We start from the raw sequence: 25,658 nt of genomic DNA on the forward strand, positions 1-25,658 counted from the left end.
CACGTGGAGGAAGCAGACGTTACTCAGCTTCAGAATGGAAGAGCTCAGTGGAGTCCTGGCATCCACGGGGCAACCCCTGGCACTTTGTCTCTGGCAGTCTCACCTGTCTGCGTCTCTACTCCTCTCCCTCCTGGCAGTCACGGCTGAGGCATACTGCGGTCTCTTCTGCCTCATCTTGGTCAGATACTAGGGGTGTTCCCTCACTTAGGTGGACTCATCTTGGCTGTGGGCAATGATGTCAACCCCTCCAGACTTATACTGTGTTCTTCATCAGCTCCCTAATAAAGCAGGTCTATCTGCCCCACTGTTGCTGCCTTCAGCCTCATCAGAGAGAGATCCTCGCAAGAATCAAGGGTGCTCCATCCACCTACCTTCCTCTGAGGACTAGAGGGTGTTTCTGAGTGACTTCCATCCCCTGAAGCACTAAGTTCAGCCTCTCTCTCTCTGTCTTCAGAGAGCCATCACTTCTTTGCTCTGAAGAAGCTGCAAGGTGGCCTCATCCAAGAGAACTCGGTAAAGATGGCTGTTGTTATCATCAGTGCTTCCATTAAATTGGACTTCCCTTGTGACTCAGCTGGTAAAGATCCATCTGCAATGTGGGAGACCTGGGTTTGATCCCTGGGTTGGGAAGATCCCCTGGAGAAGGGAAAGGTTACCCACTCCACTATTCTGGCCTGGAAAATTCCATGGACTGTATAGTCCATGGCATCACAAAGAGTTGGGACATGACTGAGTGACTTTCACTTTCACCTTCCATTGAATTAGGAGGTCAATGGGCTACTGTTCCTCATGACCCCTTGGCTTTGATCTCAGGCAATGAGAAATGGAGACAAATTTTTCAGTCCTGGTATGTCTTGCCTCAATTACTTTTTCTGTCTCCATTATCTTTTCATGTCTGAAGTGGAGACTTTTCACTGACATTTTTTAAAATTCCCAGTGGGTCTTATTTTTTATTTATTTATTTTTTTGCCACACCGCTCGGCACATGAGATCCAGGTTCCCCAATCAAGGGTCGAACCCCCACTCTCTGCACTGGAAGTGAGTTTTAACCACTGGACTACCAGGGAATTTCCCTTTCATTGATATTTTTTACACTAAACATTCTCTTATTTGACCCTAGCTTTTGGGAGATATTGAGGGCAGGAGGAGAAGGGAATGACAGAGAATGAGATGGTGGGATGGCATCACCGACTCGATGGACCTGAGTTTGAGCAAGCTCTGGGAGTTGGTGTTGGGCAGGGAAGCCTGGCATGCTGCAGTCCATGGGGTCACAAAGAGTCGGATATGACTGAGCGACTGAACTGAATTTATAGCTAACCATTAAAGGTGCACAAAGGAATCTTCTTCTTCTGGACTATGAACAAAATTCCTTGAGTTTGTCTTCTAGGTGTAGCAGGACACGCTCAAAGGGAAATAAAAAAATTTAGAAAGTCCTATGTGAAGGCAATAGTCTGTCTTGCAAAACTATTGTTTTGCTTTGAAACACTTACTTTGACCGCAATATCTACATAACAGGGAATTCCCGGTGGCTCAGCAGTAAAGAATCTGCCTGCAATGCAGAAGACCACCTGCAATGCAGGAAACACAGGATGGATCCCTGGGTTGGGAAGATCCCCTGGAGAAGGAAATGGCAACCCGCTCTCGTATTCTTGCCTGGGAAATCCCATGGACAGAGAAGCCTGGTGGGCTACAGTCCACAGGGTTGCAAGAGTCGGACTAAACCACCACCACCACAATCTTCATAATTGCCAGGCTTCTCTGTCCATGGAATTTCCCAGCAAGAATATGGCAGCAGGTTGCCAATTCCTTTTCCGGTGGATCTTTCCAACCCAGGGATCAAGCCTGTGTCTCCGGCAGGCAGATTCTTTACCACTGAGCCAACTGGGAAACAGTTCTGTATATTTATTAAAAATGAATTGAATTGCACAAACAGGAGAATTTAATGATATATAAATCATACCTGAAGAAAGCTCTTACAAAATCATGTGCAATGCAAAAAAAGAGTGCAGCCAGCACACTTGCCCAGCCTCTGGAAAGCTATACTACAGACTTCTTAGTAGTGAAACCAAACAGGGCCCTGTGGGGTTCCTGGGCACAGAAACCTTTCTAGGTCTCCCTCGTGCCTTGTTTGTAGGGAACAGACTCCAGTTTCCATGACCTTCCCTAAGTTACAAAGGACAGAGCTGAACAGTTGTTAATCAGGGCAGGGAGGGGATGCAGAGACAAGGGAGGAATAATCAAGAAACAATAGCGTAGCCTTGGGGTATGGTCCTGGTTCGCCTCGTGGGATACACATAACAAGATACGTTTAAGTTCTTTATAGAACTAAAAGAAAGAAAGAAAGTCAGGTCACTCAGTCGTGTTGACTCTTCACGACCCCATGGACTGTAGCCTACCAACCTCCTCCATCCATGGAATTTTCCAGGCAGGAGTACCGGAGTGGGTTGCCATTTCCGTCTCCAGAGAATCTTCCGGTTCTCCCACACTGCAGGCAGACACTTTACTGTCTGAGTCACCAGGGAAGCCCTGGTAGTTTGGTTTATAGAACTAAACTCCCAACAAATGCAAGATATCAGCATTTTTCTTTCCGGAGAAGCCTGCCTGAGGCTGGATTAAAGGGGTACAGACTCTGTGCACACCTGGATCTCATCAGCTACGCCAGCCTCGTGCCACTGCTAGGCAACTTCTCACCAAATACCCCCGGGGTTGGGATACAGCCGTCAAGGACAGGAGCCCTCTGTGTCTCCCCTTTGTCTGGCAAAGCAATAAAGCAATTCTTTTCTACTTCACCCAGCACTCTGACTCTGAGATTCAATTTCAGTACTAGGGCTCGGGAGTCGTTTTCAGCATCAGTTGGACAGCTGACGGGAGTAGTATCAACGGAGTAAGGCAAGAACAAGCAGGAGTTGCCCTAAGGGCTGGAAGTCAGGCATACTCCCAGTGCAGAACAGGGAGTAAAGCTATAACCTTCCCTTAAACTGAGACTTACTGGCCAATTCTGTTTACCTATGTCATCTACTGAGCAATGTTATCAGTTTCTTCAAACTATAAGCATGAACTATAATTATTCATGCATATGTTTACACAAAAATATTTTTCCAAATAGAAAAGCACTCTATATGGAAGCTTCTTATCTAGCAACATCAACCATCCAGAAGTACCTAACAATACTAGGAATGCAAAATAAATATATAGAACAATGTCAGTGTAACAGGTATTTATAAACTTCACTTATAGTCCTCTTCGTACCTCATTCAGAGGCAAACTACCTTATATCCTAGACAATTTCAACGTCCTGTAAGCTAAAAGAAGCAAGATGAGATAATTGCCAAACTTGTTAAAAACAATGAACTGGACTTAAGTGCACCAAATGGTGATTTAAAATGCTACTAGAATTAAGAGAAAGAAAAAAAGCTGACACTCACGGAAAACACCATGAAGAGGGAAACAGCAACAGGACAGAAGAGAAAAGAATTCAAGAGAAGCAATCTGACATCATTCAATGAAGGGACAAAGAAACAGATGGACACCTCTCAACTCCTGAGAATATAATAATATTCAGTGCTCATAATGGCAACACGAAATACACAAAGAAGGTTAAATCGTTCACGGAGGTAAGTGAGTTCTTAAATTATTTTATGAATTTTTCTATCCTTAAAAGTCTTTTTGCTTGTTTTTACACTGGGTATTCCATTTTTATTGTGGTAAAAAAAACAAAAACACATAGCATAAAATTTACCGCCTTAACCATTGTAACAATACAGTTCACGATGTTAAGTATATTCACATTGTTATGAAACAGATCTCCATAATTTTTACCTTGCAAAACTGAAACTCTATACCCATCAAACACTTTCCACTTCCTCTATTCCCCCTGCTCCTAACAGCAAGCATTCTACTCCCAGCTTTATATAAGTGGAATTACACAGTATTTTGTCTTCTTTCACTTAGCATGATGCCCTTGGGGTCCATACCTGCTGGAGCACATGACAGTACATCTATCATTTTTAAGGCTAAATAATATTCCATTGAATGCATATACCATATTTAGTATATCCATCTATCCATCAATGCACATTTGGTTTTCTTCCTCCTGCTTGCCTACTATGAATACTGCTGTTGTAAACATGGGCGTCTCTTTAACACTCTCTTTTCAATTATTTGGGATATTTACTCAGCAGTGGAATTGTGGTGGTTTTGTGGTTTACTTGCTAAGTCGTGTCCGACTCTTGCAACCCCATGGACAGTAGCCTGCCAGGCTCCTCTTTACTAGCACTTATATGGTGGTTTCATGGTTCATTTCTTAAGAAACCTCCACACTGCTTTTCATAGCAGTTATACCATTTTAGAGTCTAAACAACAGTGTACAAGAGTTTATAAAAACTGCCCCATAATACACCCAAGTTACTACTATTTGAAATAATTAGTAAATGAGAGCATCATTTTTCAGCCAACTCATTATAATGTTTAATGAAGTTCATGAAAGAACTGAGGAGCTGAATAGGAGAAACTTAATTAAATGTTTTATTGCCTAATATTATAATAAAAATCCTAATAGATAGAATGATTTCATGGTTGTCTCCAGAATTTAAGGATCAGACTAAAAAGTGTAATTTAGCCAAAAGGACTGAGAAAGAGGAAGGGCTAGGGAGGCACAAACCAGAGTTCAAAGCAGGCAATCTTCAAAGAAAATGTTAAATCATTAGCACAAAAGCAGTAAAATCCAGATTGCAGAGAATTATGTAGACCAAATGGCCCAAGTTCTTCAACAGATAAATTATTTGAATAGAAAAGGTCAGGATAGTAAATCTATATATTAAAAGACCTATCATAATTTTAAAAATAGGACTAAATTATTAGGTCTAGGAATGCATATTTGGTTGGTTAAATTATGAAATACAAATGTTAGGGTCAGTTCAGTTCAGTTCACTCACTCAGTCATGTTTGACTCATTGCGACCTCATGGCCTGCAGCACGCCAGGCTTCCCTGTCCTTCACCAACTCCCAGAACTTGCTCAAACTCACGTCCATCAAGTCACTGATGCCATTCAACCATCACATCCTCTGTTGTCCCCCTCTCCTTCTGCCTTCAGTCTTTCCCAGCATCAGGGTCTTTTCCAATGAGTCAATTCTTTGCATCAGGTGGCCAACATATTCAGCTTCAGCATCAGTCCAACCAATGAATATTCAGGATTGATTTCCTTTAGGATTGACAGATTAGGTCTCCTTACTGTCCAAGGGCCTTTCAAGAGTCTTTTCCAACACCATAGTTCAAAAGCATCAATTCTTTGGCACTCAACTTTCTTTATGGTCCAATTCTCACATCCATATATGACTACTGGAAAACCAAAGCTTTGACGATACGGATCTTTGTCAGCAAAGTAACATATCTGCTTTTAATATGCTGTCTAGGTCTGTCATAGCTTTTCTTCCAAGGAGCAAGTGTCTTTTAATTTCATGTCTGTGGTCACTATCTGCACTGATTTTGGAGCCCAAGAAAATAAAGTCTATCACTGTTTCTATTGTTTCCCCATCTATTTGCCATGAAGTGATACAACCAGATGCCACAATCTTAGTTTTTTGAGTTTTAAGCCAACTTTTTCACTCTCCTCTTTCACTTTAATCAAGAGGCTCTTTAATTCCTCTTCACTTTCTGCCATAAGGGTGGTGTCATCTGCGTATCTGAGGTTATTGATATTTCTCCCGGCAGTCTTGATTCCAGCTTGTGCTTCATCCAGCCTGGTGTTTCTCATGATGTACTCTGCATATAAGTTAAATAAGCAAGGTGACAATATACAGTCTTGACGTACTCCTTTTCCAATTTGGAACCAGTCTGTTGTTCCATGTGTATTTTTAACTGTTGCTTCTTAACCTGCATAGAGATTTCTCAGGAGGCAGGTCAGGTGGTCTGGTATTCCCACATCTTTAAAAATTTTCCACAGTTTATTGTGATCCACATAGTCAAAGGCTTTAGCATAGTCAATGAAGCAGATATTTTTGTGGAATTCTCTTGCTTTTTCTATGATCCAGCATATGTTGGCCATTTGATTTCTGGTTCCCCTGCCTTTTGTAAATCCAGCTTGAACATCTGGAAGTTCTCAGTTCACAAACTGTTGAAGCCTGGCTTGGAGAATTTTGAACATTACTTTGCTAGCATGTGAGATGAGTGCAATTGTGCAGTAGTTTGTATATTCTTTAGCATTACCTTTCTTTGGGATTGGAATAAAAACTGACCTTTTCCAGTCCTGTGGCCACTGCTGAGTTTTCCAAATTTGCTGGCATATTGAGTGCAGCACTTTCACAGCATCATCTTTTAGGATTTGAAATAGCTCAAGTGGAATTTCATCACCTCCACTTGCTTTGTTCACAGTGATGCTTCCTAAGCCCCAATTGACTTCACACTCCAGGATGTCTGGCTCTAGGTGAATGATCACACCATCGTGGTTATCTGGGTCATTAAGATCTTTTCTTGTATAGTTCTTCTGTGTATTCTTGCCACCTCCTCTTAATATCTTCTGCTTCTATTAGGTCCTTACCATTTCTGTCTTTTATTGAGCTGATCTTTGCATAAAATGTTCCCTTGGTACCTCTAATTTTCTTGAAGAGATCTTTAGTCTTTCCCATTCTATTGTTTTCCTCTATTTCTTTGCACTGATCACTGAGGAAGGCTTTCTTATCTCTCCTTGCTATTCTTTGGAACTCTGCATTCAGATGGATATATCTTTCCTTTTCTCCTTTGCCTTTGGCTTCTCTTCTTTTCTCAGCTATTTGTAAGGTCTCCTCAGACAGCCATTTTGCCTTTCTGTATTGCTTCTTCTTGGGAATGGTTTTGATCACTGCCTCCCACACAGAGTTGCCAACCTCCACCCACAGTTCTTCAGGCACTCAATCTATCAGCTCTAATCCCTTGAATCTATTTCTCACTTCCACTGTGTAATCCTAAGGGGCTGATTTAAGTCATACCTGAATGGTCTAGTGGTTTTCCCTACTTTCTTCAATTTAACTCTGAATTTGGCAATAAGGAGTTCTTGATCTGAGCCACAGTCAGCTTCCAGTCTTGTTTTTGCTGACTGAATGGAGCTTCTCCATCTTTGGCTGCAAAGAATATAATCAATCTGATTTTGGTGTTGGCCATCTGGTGATGTCCATGTGTAGAGTCTTCTCTTGTCTTGTTGGAAGAGGGTGTTTGCTATGACCAGTGTGTTCTCTTGGCAAAACTCTGTTAGCCTTTGCTCTGCTTCATTTTGTACTCTAACGCCAAACTTGCCTGTTATTCCAGGTATCTCTTGACTTCCTACTTTTTCATTTCAGTCCCCTATGATGAAAAGGACATCTTTTTTTGGTGTTAGTTCTAGAAAGTCTTGTAGGTCTTCATAGAACCACTCAGCTTTCGCTTTTTCAGTATTACTGGTTGGGGCATAGACTTGGATTATTGTGATACTGAATGGTTTGCCTTGGAAATGAACAGAGATCATTCCGTTGTTTTTGAGACTGCATCCAAGTACTGCATTTCAGACTTTTTTGTTGACTATGATGGCTACTCCATTTCTTCTAAGGGATTCTTGCCCACATTAGTAGATATAATGGCCATCTGAGTTAAATTCCCCCATTCCAATCCATTTTAGTTCACTGATTCTTAAAATGTTGATGTTCACTGTTGTCATCTCCTGTTTGACCACTTCCAATTTAGCTTGATTCAAGGACCTAACATTCCAGATTCCTATGCAATATCGTTCTCTACAGCATTAGATTTTACTTTCATCACCTCACATCCACAACTGGGCATTGTTTTCACTTTGGCTCAGCCTCTTCATTCTTTCTTAAGCTATTTCTCCACTCTTCTCCAATACCGTATTGGGCACCTACCGACCTGGGGAGTTCATCTTTCAGTGTCCTATCTTTTTGCCTTTTCATACTATTTATGGGGTTCTCAATGCAAGAGTACTGAGTGGTTTGCCATTTCCTTCTGTGTAGAGCAACCCAAGATGGACAGGTCATGGTGGAAAGTTCTGACAAATCGTGGTCCACTGGAGAAGGGAATGGCAAACCACTTCAGTATTCTTGCGTCGAGAACCCCATAAAAGTCAGGGTAATGGTTTCCTATAGGGGAGGGAAAGGGCTATGTATGTACCCCCAGGACACTGGCAAAATTATATTTCTTCATCTAGGTGGTGATTCCAAGTGTACAAAATGTCAGCTAGGTGTCCTACTGAATCAGCCCCTCACCATCTGGGAGGCAGTCTAATCAACACAGTCTGGAGAACAATCATTATGTTCTTGTCTCTCAGGACTCATTAGAAGCTCAAGGTGAAAGTAAAGTGAGGAGGATAGAGAAGGACTGAGCTGGATCCATGAGTGCCGGAGCAAATTTAATGGGAGGGCTTCTGTGTCTGAGACATTATCTCCCTTCAGGCATTTTCCCCTTTCCCTATCCCTGCTACCACAGTTCATGGATAGGGGTACCATCCTCAAATGAAGGAGTTAGGACCTCCAGAGAAGGAATGTAGCAGTGCTGGATAACAGGGAGGGAAGGGGGTCCCCCATACTCAGTGAGGTTATCAGAGTGCCTGGGGGTGGGGGGGGGGAACCTCAGAAATGAGGCAGGGATTTCCTTCAAGACTGAAAAAGCATGTTCCACACGGAAGAGAAAATGGATGGGTGCTGCTGGCAGATCCTGGAAAAAGAGGCCCAGGACCCACTCCTAAGTTGGAAGCCTGAAGCAGCCAAGGGAATTATAAAGGAAACAATATCAGATGTAGGAAACAATATCAGATGTCCCCAGAGATACTGTAGAAGCATCATTAGGATTTCTGTGAAGTATATAAATATGAAATGTTAAGAATATTAATTCTTCTAATCCATGAACATGGTGTATCTCTTCATCTGTTTGTGTCATCTTCAATTTCTGTCATCAGTGTCTCATAGTATTCCAAGTACAGGTCTTTAGCTTTTGGTTCTTAGGTTAATTCCTAGGTATTTTATTCTTTATTAAATTTTATTTTACTTATTTATCTTTTCTACTTATTTTCAAATTATTTTCCCATTTAGATTATTATAGAATATTAAACAGGGTTCCCTGTGCTACACAGTAAGTCCTTGTTAGTTAACTGTTTTAAATATAGCAGTGTGTACTATTTTATCCTTTCTGATGTGATTGTAAATGAGATTGCTTCCTTAATTTTTCTTTCTGAGAGTGCATTGTTAGTGTACAGAAATGCAACACATTTTGGTATATTAATTTTCTACCATGCAACTTCACTGAATTGATTGATGAGTTCTAGTGGTTTCTGGTAGAATCTTTAGGATTTTCTATGTATAGTATCATGTCATGTGCAAACAGTGACAATTTTATTTCTTCCTTTCCAGTCTGGATTCCTTTTATTTATTTTTCTGCTTTGTCTGCTTGCTGTGGCCAGGACTTCCAATACTACATTAAAATGACAATACCACCCAAGGCAAGCTACAGATTCAACACAATCCCAATCAAAATACCGAGGGCATTTTTCACAGAACTAGAACAAATAATTTAAAACTTTGTATGGAGACACAAATGACCTTGATTTGCCAAAACAATCTTGAGAACTGGAAGAATCAGACTGCCTAATTTAACACTACTACAAAGCTAGAGGCATGAAAACAGTGTGGTACTGGCACAAAAACAGAAATACAAATCAACTGGCAGGACAGAAAGCTGAGAAATAAACCCATGCACCTGTGGTCAGTTCATCCATGACAAAAGAGGAAAGAATTTACAATGGGGAAAAGACAGTCTCTTCAATAAGTAGTTTTGGTAAAACTAGACAACGACAGGTAAAATAATGAAATTGGAACATTCTCTAACACTACATACAAAAAATAAACTCAAAATGGATAAAAGAGCTAAATGTAAGACCAGAAACCATAAAACTCCTAGAAGAAAACATGGGAGGAACACTCTTTGACATAAATTGTAACAATATCTTTTGGCTCTATCTCCTAAAGCAAAGGAAATAAAAGGGAAAATAAACAAATGAGACCTAATTAAACTTAACAGCTTTGCATAGCAAAGGAAACAAGCAACAAAACAAAAAGACACCTAACTGAATGAAATAAAATATTTGCAAGTGGTATGCCCAGTAAGGGGTTATTAGCCAAAATATATAAACAGTTCCTACAACTCAACATCAGAAAAACAAACAACCCATCTAAAGAATGGGCAGAAGACTTGAATAGTCACTTTTTCAAAGAATATATACAGATGGTTCAATATCACTAATCATCAAAGAAATGCAAATTAAAAGCACATGAGGGACCTCCCTGGTGGACAAGTAGCTAAGACTCTGTGCTCTCAATGCAGGGGCTCAGGTACAATCCTTGGTCAGGGAACTAGATGCTACATGCTGCAACTAAGTGTTCACACAGAGCAACTGAAGATCCCACATGCTGCAGCCAAATAAATAAACATTAAAAAAAAAATACACAAGCTATCACCTCACACCTGTCAGAATGACTATAAAGCAAAAAGAACAGAAACAAATGTTGGTGAGGAAAGTTTAAAAAGGGAACCCTCCTACGCTGTTGTTAGGAATGTAAACTGGTACAAACACTATGGAAACAGTTAAGGAGGTTTCTCAAAAAATTAAAAACAGATGTACCATACATAGTTTTGGGTATACATGCAAAAATAATGAAACTTCACTCCCAGGTATATATTCAAAACTAAGGAAAACACTATTCTGAAAAGACACACACCCCCCAATGTTCACAGCAGCACTCTTTACAATCAAGATATAGTAGCAGGGACTTCCTTGTTGGTCCGGTGATTAAGACTCCCCACTTCCACTCCAGGGGGCACAGGTTTGATCTCTGATTGGGGAACTAAGATCTTGCATGTGATGTGGCCAAAAAATAAAGATACTCCAGTAGTGTGTATAGTCTGAATTTATACTTAAAAAAATATGAAGGCAACCTAAGTGTCCATCAACAGATGAACAGATAAAGATGTTATAACATATAATCCACACCCACACAATGAAACACTATTAAGCCGTAAAAAAGAAGGAGATTTTGCCATATGCACATATGCAACAACGTGGATGGACTTTGAGGGCATTATGTTGAGTGAAATAAGTCAGACAGAGAAAGACAAATACTGTATAATATAACTTACATGTGGAATCCAAGAAATAAAACAAGCTGGTGAATATAACAAAAAGCAGACTCACAAATACAGAGAACAAATTAGTGGCCACATGTGGAAAGAGGGAGGGGGAGGGGCATGACAGGAGGAGGGTGCTAAGAGAGACAACCTACTATCTATAAAATAAATAATCCACAGCTATACAGTAAGTCCCCTATGTATGAATGAGTTCTGTTCTTCGAGTGTGTTCTTAAGTCCAATTTGTTCAAAACCCCAACAAATTTAGACTAGGTCCCCAACTAACACAAATGGCTAGAGGTTTATACTACTTTTCACACAAGTAACACATAAAAAAGCAAACACAAAAAATAAATAAAACATTTTCAATCTTACAGTACAGGGCCTTGAAAAGTAGAGTAGGATAGTACAGCAGCTGGCACACAGGCTGGCATCAATGAACAGGCAAGAAGAGTTACTGACTGGAGAAAGGAGAGGAGGTGGGAGATGGTAGACTGAAGGATCGTCAGCAACAGGAGACGGAGGGCAAGCTGCAGTTTCACTCATGTCTGAGTGATGCAATGCAGGTTTGCACCTTTGAAAGTTTGGAATTTGAAGGTTCATATGTTGGGGACTTACATATATTGTACAACACAGGGAGTATAGTCAATATTTTATAATAACTATAAATGGAGCATAACCTTTAAAAATTATGTATTACTAAGGTGAAACTTAGTAGAATGTTATATACCAACTATCTCAATTTTAAAAAGAAAAAAATATATAAGGTTAAAAGTTACTTATTCACAGCTCTATTCCCAAAGAATGGTGACTTTTTCCCCCCCAAAGGAAGGAAAGAGACCACCTTCCATGCTTTATAAAGTTCTTTTTCCTGGAACTAACTCTGCAAACAAAGAAAGGATACTTAACGGCAGCCACTGTGAAAGCACCTCAAGTACAGACACAAAACAGCTAGGGAGCGCTGACTAACTAGATATTCATGAGCTGATAATTAGGTATTCATGAGCTGACTAATTAGGTATTCATGAACTGCCTCAGTCTTCACACAAAAGGAAGGAAAGCCAAGGGCACAGGGGTGACCGAAAGTTAACTATGATTTGCAGCAAAGCAATATATTCAATACCACAAGCTGGAAAATTAGTATCTTCTGTCATTGGCATTAAGTTGGTTTTTTTTTCCTACTTTGAGTTTCTTTTTCAACTGCTCATCTCTTTAAATCAATTATGCTACTTTGTAACCCTGAAAGGCCAAAACCCAGTATTTAAATGTTCAAAAAGAGTTGGGCAGACAAATTTGGAAAGTCAGTTGAGAAAACAACTTAAGCGTCCAGTGTCAGGGAATTAGGTGATGCGGTGTAAATGGTCTATGGTATTTTTTTCATTGGAGTATAATTACTTTACAATATTGTATTAGTTTCTGCTGTACAACAAAGTGAATCAGCTATACGTATTCATATATCCTCTCCCTCTTGAGCTTCCCTGCCCCCATCCCATCCCCTAGGTCATCACAGAGTACTGATCTGAGCTCCCTGTGCTACAGAGCATATTCCCACTAGCGATCTATTTTACACATGGTAATGTATTTATGTGAAACCTAATTTCCCAATTGTTTTATGGTACATAGTCTTTGTATCGTTTTTCTTGCTTATAAAAGAAAGCAAGTTCATTACATAAGAATCAGAAACATAAACAAGCAAAAAAAATTAAGGAATATTTATTATTCCATCTATCCAGAGGCAACACCTATTAATCCTGTTGCCTTTCCACCTAGATCCTTTTGCAACAGGTAATGATTTTCCAAAAACAGAATGCCATCACATAGCATTTTAAAGCCTATCATAATTTATTTATGCCATCCAGCAAAGGAATATTAATGTTTTTAACACCCTATTGTTTGGCATGCAAATACTTAAAAATTTTCACAATTATAAACAACCTGGAGGAGGAAAAAGTGAGTATGAATTCAAGCTTAAATGCAAAAATAAGGACTGATGTATTTCAGGAATCACACATTGTTACCACCCATCACTTTCTTATTCATTCGCACATTTCTTTATTCAACAGATATATGTTGAATATACGTACCTACTGTGTGTCAGGCACTTAGCTAGGTACTGGAAAGTGTTAGTCACTTAGTCATGTCTGACTCTTTGTGACCCCACGGACTGTAGCCTGCCCAGGCTCCTCTGTCCATGAGATTCTTCAGCCAAGAATACTGGAGTGGGTTGCCATTTCCTTCTCCAGGGGATCTTCCAGACCCAGGGGTTTAATCCAGGTCCCCTGCACTGCAGGTAGATTCTTTACCATCTGGGCCACCAGGGAAGCCTCCAAGCTAGGTGCTGGGGATTCAGTAAATATAAAGATGTGGTCTATGCTCTCATGGACTTTATGTAAGAAACAGAGATGTAAACAATTGTAAAAAAAAACTCTGAAAAGTGTTACAATGTAGACAAAACAGTATTTATGAAATTATTCAATACACTAGAAAAATCACTGAGCAAGAATCAACGTTTTCAAAGTCAACTGGAGGGTAACTCCAGGAGCAACCTGCTTTCTGAAAAGTACTCTCCCATGATTCACTGGGACTCCTAACTTATTTTTCTGTTTTAATATATAAATTAACTTCTCCTCACTCTTTGCACAAAATGAAAGCTCCAGTTGCAAAGGCACGGCAGTCAAAGCATGCACACACACACACACACACACCTACACACCCTGTGTGTGGCTGATCACACATCTGGCAGACTACCCGCATTAGCAGGTAGACTGTGCCTGTTAGTGTGGTATAGCTGAATGGATGTCACACTAACCCGATCTTTCTGGAAAGTTGCACTTTGCTAACAGATTCTAATTACCTCATTAAACTTTATATCTAATTTTCTGAATATAATAAGTTTACGGAGAGCCTGCTACCTGCCAGACATTCTGTATACCAGTGCAAATGCTCACAGGAATTCCACTAGTGGATATCTTTATCCCTATTTTACAGATGAAGAAACCGAGAGACGGAGTTTTCATCGCGCATGGAGAGATACTACACATCAGAGCGTTTGCTGTGCCTCCTTCTCCTTCCTCTGTCCCCACAGTTCCCCAGAGGGAGCAGCTCTGCTCTACTGCAGGTCGCTTGCTCCCAGGGCACGGTCTTTTTAAAAATTTTATTTTATATTGGGGTATAGTTGATTAACAATGTTGTGTTAGTTCCAAGTGTATAGCAAAGTGGTTCAGGTACGCATATACGTGTATCCATTCTTTTACAAATTCTTTTCCCATTTAAGGTTGTTACAGAATATTGAGCAGAGCTCAGGGCACCACTTTGTAATGTGGACCCATCTTGGGCAGCTTGAGAGAGCGGGACCCCTGCCACACCTGCTCCAGAGAAGGGCTGCAGAGAGTGTCCCGTGGGGCACTGCCTCTCCCTCAGAAAGGTAAAGCTGTGCTTCATTTCTAGCAACCACAGGGTTTCTGCCCCCGGGGCAAAGCACAGGTCCCGACCCTGGCCAGAGGGAGAGAGGGAGCTGCTACTGCCAGCTCTCTGAATACCCATGGTCTTCCCTCCCATCTTTCCCACCCAAAGGAAAAGGGAAGAATGCTCCGGTCACTTCAGTGAGGTTAGCGCCACCTTCCAAGGGTCTCTCCAGCATTCCACCTGTGGACATTCAACATTGTGGTCCAGTAGGAGAGAACCTAACACCCTGGGTTAGGTGTTAGGGGAATGGATTGAACACTCACTGCTGACAGTCACCCTCCCAGAGCCTCAGTTTTATTTTTTAAAAATTCTAATTATAATAAAAGTAGACAATAATAGTTCTCCTTGCTAGTGAGGCTTAGAGAAGCCAGTGCTTGTAGTTCAGCCTAGCAGGTGAGTGTTCAATAAATATGAGCACTTCATACCGTAAAGGAGGGATCAGAGACCGGGTGATAAATGTTTACCTGCAGTGGGTTTCATTTAAATTATGATCAAACGGAATACATAAAAAGTTTACAGTGAGAAAGAAAACAAAGAAATATACAAGAGGCCAAAAAATTACACAGAAATTTTGTTCCTGAATATCATGGTTTCAATTTTATTCCAACATACCAGACTTACAACATTCCATAAAAGTCAGATTTTCAATGGAAAAAGTTTCTGCCCCTTATTATTAAAAGTTTCTTCCAGTTTAAAAGTGAAGAATCAAAATAAGAATCAAAAGCTGCATAAGAAAGAAACTATGACTTTGCAGGCCAAAATTTATGTAGGAAGTTTGTCTTATAACTTCAAACCAGAAGGGAAAATAGAGTTGAGTCCAAAGAATTCTTTATTTCTACTGGAATTAAACTTCAAATCTGTTATAATTAATTGCCCAAATTTCTCTGGGATGTACTATGGGCAGACTGTAAACTGGATCAAAACATGTGGAGTAGAGTAAGAATTACTTATCTGTAATAGGATTCCCTATGACGTTCTGCCATACTGTATAGTCTGGAAGAGATATTCAACCAGACGGTCTGTTTAACAAGGTGTGTCATTTAACATACTCATCACATACCACTTTCACAGTCTTGTCAAACATACTTCAAAATTTACAAAGTCTGACAGATACATATTCTGTCTTCTTTTCAGATGTCACAGCAAACATTTGGCACAATTAGGTGTCATTGGACATGTTACTGCCTTGTCACCTGCTCAAGGATAACCGGACTGCCTTTCGGTATCCTCCAAAATTCAGATTTAAGGTTCAACTCTGCCCTTCCTACTCATACACAGCAATCAATGATGTCCTCACAAGGTGCAGACATGCCTGGTTATAAGGACATATGCTTAATTTGGGAAGACTAGATACTTAAGAAGTTTCTATCAGCGGTCTAAAGAGTTTGTGGCTTTAAAACAGGAATTGAGATTTCAAACAAAACAAAATAAACAAAAGTGTGCAGGGCTGAGGCAGTCAGATCCAACTATCCTGTGCATCCATCCCTCACATAAAGAAACCTGCTATGTTATTAGGAATTTTTTAGAAAAAATCAGCCTAAAGTATCGATCCGTTTTTTTAAATAATTATCTTCCTTAGATTGCACTGTGTGTTGATCTTAGAAACATGAAAGTAATCATTTTACAAAACAGTTCCAGCAAAGTGACAGTTTGTATGTTATTGTTATTGAAAACAGTAACAATGCAACTTAAAAAAAAAAAAAAAACTTTTCATTTTGTATTGGAGTATAGCTGATTAACAACGTTGTGAAAGTTTCAGGTGGAAGGGGACTCCGCCATACATATACATGTATCCCTTCTCCCCCATTCTCCCCTCCCATCCAGATTGCCACATAACATGGAGCAAAGTTCCCTGTGCTATACACTAGGTCCTTGTTGGTTATCCATTTTAAATATGTGTGCATATGTCCATCCCAAACTCCCTCACTATCCCTTCCTCCCATTCTTCCCCAGGGCAACCATAAATTCATTCTTGAAGTCTGTGAGTCTGTTTCTGTTTTGTAAGAATAACAGTAACAATGCAACTTAAAAAAAAAAATATCTTCAAAAGAGGATCCAGGGCAGTGATGCTGGTAACTTTGCTTAGGACTGTGAAAGGGAGGAATGAAATGTTTCTTGCAGCACAGTGATTCTTGTCTTAACCATTACTGTGTGAAAATCCCCGCCCTTTACATGACTGGTCTGCAGGGAACCTTGCCCTGTGCACCTGCCTCACCAAGCCCCCAGAGACTTTCCGCTTAAAAAGCAACTTCATTAAGTCATGTTCAGTACAAACCAAGAGGGTTATTGATGCAAAGATGAGTTATTCCTGGAGGAACGCTCTTCCTAAAAGGTCAATAACTAACTAGCAAATAGCAGTAATGACGACCTTTCAGGGCAGGGCTTCTGAACCAAGGGTAAACCGAGGCAGTTAAGGGGTCAAGTTTGAAATCTTTAGCTAACAAGCGAAAAGATGAACAGGTGAATTTTGATGGGAAAAAAGTTCAGAGTATTTCATCACCCGTTCATAGCAACCTGAGACTCTTCCCTCGCAGAATCATATAACCATCATTTACGAGACGAACTAAATGATATCCGAGTTCTAAAGTCGGTTTGGGGAATTCTGCTGCACGATGCATGATGTCTTCTTTGAACAACTAACATCCCAGGTCCCCCACCCCCAAGAACACGAGGGCTCACTCACTATAAGATGAGGTAGCCTCTTTTAACGCCTGTTTGTGGAGGAAACAGGTGGAGGCGGGGGTGCAGGGGTGATGCTGGACATTTCCCAAGTAGAAGCACAATCATTTCTTAAAGGGAAGGGGCTCCCTCTGCATCTAGAGATACCGGAGGCAGCCCAGCGGTGAAACCTGTCGTGCGCTTGATCTCAAAAACCCGCCCAGTGCCCCACAACTATTCAAGCGCGGTTCTGTGAGCTTTAGCAAAGTTAACTTGTCTCATTCTAAAAAGAACTCCCAAAAGAGCAGGAAAGGAGGCAAAACTCCAGGAAGACGTGGACTTAATACCCACAGCAGCCGCCTTACGGGGAAACAAATAACCCTCCTCCTTGGACCCCTGATCCACCGACAGCGGGAGGTTAGACCTGGCGAGTCTTTACCGTCCAGAGCGCGCTCGCGGTCCGGGAGGCGGCTCATCGCTGCTCCGCGCAGGGCGGCCGGGGCGCGGCTCCTGCAGTCCAGGCCGAGCGGCTGCAGTTGCCGAGGCAGCGCCCCCCGTGGGGACCCACAGGTGCGCGCAGCCGCTGCTGGGCGCGAGCCACGGCTCAGGACGGACGGGGACGCGCTCGCGCTGCCTGAGCTCGGCTGCCCCAGGCTCCCGCGCCTCTCTCTCTATTAATACTTGCCGAGCTGCTGGCGACCTGCCGCCTGCCTGACGCGGGGCCAGGGTCTCTCTGTCCGAGCTGGGAAGGGCTGGGGACGGTGTGTGGGGGCGTGGGGCATTTGCCCGCACAGGAACTGGCAGGGCGTACTCCGCAGCCAACCTTGCCCCGCTCCCCACCCCCCGCCCCCCGCCCTGAGGTAGAGACTGGCATGAGTGAGTGAGCCTTGCAGTGTGACCTTCCCAGCTTCCATCTTTTTGGAGTCACCACCACGCAGGGTCCGATCTGGCGAGAGAAGCCCTAAGCTAAATCTGATGACCACTCTAGGCCACCAGCGCAGGGAACTTATTTTAGGGCAGCCGCTCCTCATTCATTCAGGCCTGCCTTGACATTTAAGAGTTCCATAAGCAAATGCCTTACCCCGATCAGATTTCACCCTTTTGCCTCTGCAACATTCCAAGTTTGAAGAAGGGAAGGCAGTCTGCACCTTGTTGTCCAGGGGTAAAAAGAGCAAAAAAAAAAAAAAAAAAAAGGCAGCGGATTCGAAAGGCCCACTATTTGTTTGGTGTTTAGACTAAAATGTTCACAACACTCATTCTTTCAGCAAGCCCCTGAAAGTTGGGCTCCAGCCATGTTCCTGTTGTAAATTTAAATTTCATCAGCGAGGGCTGCTTTTTTGCCATCCCTCCAACAAGTGTTATGTTTAAATACCCTTAGGAGCTTTTAAGTGAGGCCATTGAGATGACAGGAGCAATCAGTTAATGCTAATTCAAAGAACATTGATGACAGCTACATTACAGACCTGCATTCATAATTTAAGGCCTTCAAGGGCCTTAAAAAAATACAAAACAAAACCTGGTTTACTTCTGCACGGAGCCTAGAGTGGTTTCTTAGGTGAATTACTTCCTCCGGCTGGATAATTAAAGCTTGTATCAGTGAAGACAGTGCAGCCCTTTCCTCTCAAAAGAACTGATGATTCCTAATATACCCAAGACTAGAGTTATTAATAATATTAAAGTTAAGACCCTGCAGACAAATTTTATGAAGTTTCTGAGACCCCCTCCCTCCATCTACGCTTTTGTATGTAGCTCCGCTGACAAAGTCCTGAGAGCTAGTCATGGAAACATAAATAAGAACTTCAGGATTTAACCTTTGGTGACTCTATTAAAAAATATGGAAAGGAGTATACACTCTGGCAGGTTTTTCATTTACTTTTTTTAGCTTTGTAATAAGTGGGCCCTCTCTAGCCCAGCTTGGAACAGTGACCAGTGTCAGCGTCTGCTAAATTACATCTCTCTCTGTGTGAGGCAAACCAGGACCAACTGGGCTTCAGTGGATTGTAGAAATGCCAATTTATAGAACTGTTCCCTCTTCCCCTCTTGCCCCAACCAGGGAATATGCCATTTCAAATTTCTTAGATTAAAAGTCAAAAACTGCTCTCTAAGCTCACCTCTTAATGGGTTATCTCCCATTTTTATTTCTATATTTATTTCCTATAGCAAAGGCATAAACTATATGCCTTTGGGAGCAAAAATAAACTCCCATATTTATTCCTGTAGCAAAGGCATTGTGTTATATTTCTTCTTGCTTTCATTCTTCAGTTGCTTGGCACTTTCTCTGTGCCAGTAACCAGGGATTTCAAGAAAATTCCTGCCCTCAGAATGCTGTAGAGTAGTTGAGAGAGACAGGCTTAGGAGCAGTTACTTTTTTCTCATCTATTTCATGTTCTATGAAAGAAGCGGGCACTGAGGAGCCAGAGGTGAGAGGAGGGCTAATTGGAGGATTAAGAAATGTTTCCAACCAGTAGTGACCATTTTCTCCGATGATAGCAGCTTTTATTTTTAAACATGTACTATGAGCTAGACACCCTGCTAAATGCTGTTTATACATTTCCTTCTATAATCCTTACATGAATGGGAATTACTATTATTCCCTTGTACTCTATGGACAGAGGCTCAGATTTAGTAATTTGCCCAGAAACACAGAGGGAAAGCCTTCAGAACCATCATTGGAAGGCAGCTTTCTATAATTACAAAGCCTGTGCCCAGTGTCTACACTCAGTTGCACTGATTAGCAAAGGTATTTTCCACAGCCGGTGGTAAGAGCTTTTCACCAAAACCTTTCAGGAAAATGGATCCTTGGAGGGTACACAGACAGGCTAGTTGGTGTTGCAAGAAACTGGACTGTGCCCCAGCCATCATGGCTCCTTACAGAGGAGCATCCACATTTCATTGTTAGGCAGGGCCCAAAAACTGGTCTTAAGAAAGACTGCCATGAAAGTAGCATTCATTCATTCACAAATCCATTCATCATCTGTTGAGCATTTACTCTGTGACACACACTTTTCCTGGAACCTGATTTCATCTCAACAACAGATTCCCCCTAGGAATTCTCCAAAGAATTAGGAGTTTACATTCAGGAAAAGAAAGAGGAAGTATCGCTAGACACAGAGATGGGTGGCCATTGGGATAATTTACTTAAGAGTTGAAAAACTTCCCTTTTGCTGGAGAGGCTGTGAGAGAGAAGAAAGAAGATTCACAGCATCATTTCCAAAGAGAAAACTTCCAGCAGTCACACCTACTCAAGGAGGCCCACGGGTCACATTGGTCTACAATTCTGGTAGCATGCTCAGCTCAGGGGCAGTAAAATGTAATAATTAAGAATTTAGCCTTTGTTGTTAAAGAGACACTACATTCAAATGCTGACCTATCAGACCCAGGGTCAATAATGATCCAATATGGTCAATCCAATACTGTCCAGTGAATGAGTAACTTGGGTAACCTTTACAACTAGCCTAAGGCTCTATTTTGTAAAACAAGTTTAATAGTATAAATTCTATAGGATTTTCCACGATAATCTATGTCTCGGTAAAGAACTACTTGCAGTTGCTAGCAGTAGAGGCCCAAATTAGAAAAAAAAATCAGATTGTTTTTCTCCCTTAACACGAAGGTAGCTGAGTTTGAAGCCCTGTGTTTGGTATTGCAGCCCCAGGTTTCCAGCAAGGGCCTGAAGCCTTCTCATTTTCTGCTCCAGTGTCCTTAATACAAGTTTCAGCCTCAGGACTTCGTCATGGACACAAAATGGCTTCCAGAACTCCAGTCCGACTCACGTCCAAACAAGGAGAGGGAAGGGGGAAAGGGCAAAAGTAAAACCTGACAGCTGAGTCAGGTTCCTTAAAATAACCTTCTTGGAAGCCTCATCCAACAATGTCCATGTAAAATTCAATATATATTCTTTCTGCAAGAGAAGCCGGGTATGTCTGTCTGTCTGTCTGTCTGTCTCTGTGTGTGTGTGTGTGTGTATGTGTCTGTCTGTCTTGTCTGCTAACCCAGGCATTTTAGAGATTCTGCTATCCAGGGTAAGGGAGAGAGTGGATACTGGGTAGGCATCCAGAAAACGGTGCCATAGTTGGAAGAACATTTGACACAGTGCCTGTCACAAGTAAACTTAAAGAGAAAGAGACAGAGACACACAGAGAGATACAGAAAGAGAGGCAGAGAAAGCAGCTGTGTTAGAGAGCCAAGAATACTTCCAGACAAACAGACAGTAACAGGACTGATCTGAATGCATGTGCATCTTGGACAGGACAGTGAGGAGTTTGGGTCAGGCAGGTATTTTTCATGAAAGAGCATTCAGTTCATTTCATAAATTTCAAGCAGACTTCAAAACTGCCAGGAAACATCATTTAGATTACAATCAGCACACTTTGGTGCTAGAAACCTAAGGAACACAACTTAGATAAATCGAAGAACTCTTACTCTGTGCTTAGTCATTCAGTCGTATCCGACTCTTTGTGACCCCACAGCCTGTAGCCCACCAGGCTCCTCTGTTCATGGGGATTCTCCAAGCAGGGATACTGGAGGGGTTACCATTTCCTTCTCCAGGGCATCTTCCCAATCCAGGGATGGAACCTGGCTCTCCCGCACTGCAGGCAGATTCTTTACCACCAGGGAAGGCCCATGAGGAAGAAGGACCACAGCAATTCATAGAAACAAAAGTGGAGAGATGGGGGAGAAAAAATGAGGCAGTCATCTATTGTTCACTGTTTCCAAACAAGCTAAACGGCGTCTGCCTACCTGAAGCATTTTCTTTTCACAGGTACTTTACCGGAGGATATCGGAGACATCAGACTTGACTAGAGGTTAGAAAGTCAGGCTTGAAAGTCAAGCAGGAACCAAGCCAGTTCTGAGAGTCCAATGAGGAGGCGGTACAGCAGGCATCTTTTTGCAGGGACAGGTCTAACCAAGGATGCCCATGTCCTCCCTGGAAGACCCACTGCCCCCAGGAGACTCTCCCTCAAGTATCTGGAGAGAATGCAACTTCTTATCTTAATGTCACTTGATCAAATCAATCAGATGAGTGTACCGGACTGGTCAGTCTGGGTCCAGTGGAGGGTACAGGATGGATATCTTCCCCAGGTGCTGAAGTGCCCCACAATTACCATACTCAAAAAAGCGATCCCACACACAGAGGAAGAAGGATAGATGCAAGACAGCCCCCCCCAAAATGTCATGACCATATCCTAGTGAGTCAAGCTGTGTGGAGCACTTGGCCTGTGATCCTAGGAGACAACTGCAGGGGTTCAGAGTGAGCCTTCCCCAAATGTGCCATGTTTGCAAGGTACTTATTTTGAGCTGAAAGCAATCAAGACCCTGAGAGTTCAAAAGAAACTACTGCCCCTCCCTTAACTACCTTGGAGAACTTAAATTCGGAATTTTTCCCAGAGAAGAGTCTGTACTGAAGATAAACGTTATGTAAGTGGCTTCATCTGTATGGCAGGACAAACATCTAACTACCGAGTATCTGCTCTTCTCCATCCTGTGAACTGCCTTCCTGTCCCTGGAAGCCTCAGGCCCCTATTCCATTCTTTAGATCAGAATGGTATATGTACCTCATTTTACCTTTCTGTGTCTGAAACGCTCATGTACGTGGGGTTCTCATATATATGAAATTAAAACTGACATTCTTTTGTTCATGTGTCTCATGTCAATTTAATTCTTAGATCAGCTAGAAGAACCTAGAACGATACAGTTTTCTTTCTCTTCAACATATAAATTTTCCATTTTATAAAATCTTCCATTTTATAAATTTTCAACCAGGTCTTTGTCTAAGGCACCACGCTTAGTAAGCAGAGCTGGGATTCAAACTCATGAATTTCAAGAGCTCTTTCTTTTTGCAGCATGTGACATACTTCATTTTTATCATCATAAAAAATCATCTGCCTCACTAGAGCCAGGATCAAGGGATTTGGAGACTGACATTGGGATACTAAAAGTCATCTGACATTGAACGTGGTTCCTGCAGCTAACTGATGATGAAGAACCAATCATTATTGGTCCACTCTGCAGTCTTTCATTTAAATAACTCTTCTTGAGTTCTGATGATGTAACAGGCACTGAGTTAAATGCAGCTCACAAATAAGACATGGTCCCTCAAACAACACTGTCTGGCCGGGGAAATAGATGTGTGAATAGTTAAATCAAAATGTGTCATGTTAGAGGCAGCAATAAAAGTAGGTATAGGGCTTCCCTGGTGGCTCAGTGGTAAAGAGTCCTCTTGCCAATGCAGGAGACACCATCCCTGATCCGGGACGATCCCACATACTTGGAAGTAACTAAGCCCACGTGGCACCACTCTTGAGCCTGTGCTCTAGAGCGTGGGCGCCGCAACTGCTGAGCCCATGGGCCGCAACTACTGAAGCCCAAGTGCCTTAGAGCCTGTGCTCCGCAACCAAACAGCAGGTACTGCAGTGAAAAAGTCCACACACTGGACCCTGAGAAAAGCCCGCACAGCAATGCAGACTCAGCACAGTCCTAAATAAGTAAAATTATCAAAAGAGTTTGTTTTAAAAGTAGGTACAAAAGCATTTACAGAAGTAGTGCTGAGCAGGCAGCCACTGTGTCAGAATGATCTGGTTTTGTTTGGTAACAAGTAAGTCCTCAGATCCCTGTGGTTGATGATGCCTAAGATTTATTTCTCATTCCTGCTAAATGGCCATCATGCATTTGGAGCAGCTTTCCTCATCACCCAGCCAGGACCCGGGACGCTGCGGTAGCCTCTTACGGGCCATTAATGGGCAAATCATATCTCTGCCTCTGTCAGAGGAACAGCAGCCACTGTCTCTGAGAGTCACATGGCCAAGCCTGAGATCAATAGGACCAGAAAAGAACAATCTTCCTTCCAGGAGGGGCAGCAAATGCTTGAAAAGGAGGATATCATTACCTGGGATAGGGCAGCAGGGGGGAAAGCTTCCCTAGAGATGAGAAATAAGAAGTGACTCTAGATGGGCTCTAGAATCAACCTGGTTTGAACATCACATCTACTACTTGTTTCACAAGCGTTGGAAAATCACAAAAAATTAGCTTATTTTTCATCGACAGTAACTGTAAAGAGTAAATAAAACAAATATTTAGCACATGCCTACTATACTTGGATATTTTAGTACATAGTAAGCACTTCATGGGTTTCCCAGGTGCTGCTAGTGGTAAAGAACCTACCTGCCAATACAGGACACATAAGAGACTAGGGTTCAATCCCTGGGCTGGAAAGATCTCCTGGAGGAGGGCATGGCTACCCACTCCAGTATTCTTGCCTGGAGAAACCCAAAGAGAGACAAACCTGATGAGCTACAGTCCACAGGGTCGCAAAGAGCTGGACACGACTGAAGCAACTTAGCACTCACACATGCAAGCACCTCATAAATGTTAGCCATTATTGGTGTGAACAGCTACCTTTTGAGAAATGAATACAAGTATAACATATTAGGAAACAAGGTAGAATGACAGTCTTCCAGGCAGAGGGACCAACATGTGCAAAGTCTTGGCATCAATAACTGGGTCAATGTTTCTCAGAAAGGCTAAGTGGGGAGATGGGGGTGCCCAGAGATAAGGTCCTCAAGACTCTGCAGACCAGGTTCAGAAGCTTAGACTTTCTCCTGGAGGCAACAGAGACCCAGTGAAGAGTTTTAATCTGGGCACAGATGGAGAGATGGAGTGGCATTATGGAAGATGGATGGAGGGTGAAACCAGAGGTGAGAACAGTCTTTCTAATAATCCAGGTGAGAGTTGGCAAAGTGCTGCCACTGGACGGGATGGGGAGGGCACAGTAAGAGCTGGGAGGAGAGTCAGGCAGGAGGGAGGAAGTAAGAAGTCCATGCATGGAAGGGACCTCTATCTACCTTCTCTACTGCTGATGCCTCAAACCCAGCACATCATCAGGCACGAACCAGGTCCTGAATAAGTGACTGCTAAGTGAACACATCAGCAGGATATGTGCTGTGACTGGATTCAGAAGTGGGGGTGGGGGAAATGTCCACAGTGGTCTCCTTTCTCTCAGCATTTTCCAAATACCACGGCTCTCCAATTAGACATACCTCCTCTCCATTCCTATGTCTTGGATGGGAACTGAAAATCTATATTTTTAACAAGCACTATTGATTAGAGGTGAGACACTAATGATTATCATGAGAAATCTTGCTAAACTGATTAAAATATTATTAGCCAAGAGAAACAAGGGAGCTGTGTATGTCAGTGAGGTCCCGTGAGGTGACCTGGGATATTGTATTCCTTCTTCTGTCCTGGCCACTCATGACTGTACTCTAGAGGACTTACATTATGGTTAGTTATGTCATTTAAAAAATATGTTTCTTTTTTGTAACCAGTGTGGCTTCCTCTATCCACTATTAGGACCCGTGGCTAATATATAAGTTTTCTGGAAATCTTCCCCCATTGGTTCACA

At 42.1% G+C, this 25,658-nt stretch overlaps 1 protein-coding gene across 25 annotated transcripts in view; it reads right to left on the reverse strand.

Annotated features, from left to right (window-relative positions):
* GADL1 (glutamate decarboxylase like 1) overlaps positions 1-25,658 on the reverse strand; it is a 647,456-nt gene that overhangs the window by 188,811 nt on the left and 432,987 nt on the right. For 5 of the 25 annotated variants that reach the window (XR_014064518.1, XM_081527036.1, XM_081527021.1 and 2 more), the window contains exon 1: positions 17,700-17,911. The exons of 16 other annotated variants lie outside the window; for them this stretch is intronic. Coding sequence is in view for 6 of the 9 variants with exons in the window: in XM_081527036.1 (XP_081383162.1) it covers positions 17,700-17,736 (37 nt within the window). In the remaining 3 variants the exon portion in view is untranslated. Of the gene's footprint in view, positions 1-371; positions 696-17,699; positions 17,912-17,945; positions 18,107-25,658 lie in introns of those variants that run through there. 4 more of the 25 variants (XM_081527039.1, XM_081527033.1, XM_081527017.1 and 1 more) reach the window with 3 other exon arrangements.

Source organism: Giraffa tippelskirchi, chromosome 9, assembly GCF_054371585.1.
Source record: "Giraffa tippelskirchi isolate mGirTip1 chromosome 9, T2T-mGirTip1v1.2.pri, whole genome shotgun sequence".
Lineage (NCBI taxonomy): Eukaryota > Metazoa > Chordata > Mammalia > Artiodactyla > Giraffidae > Giraffa > Giraffa tippelskirchi.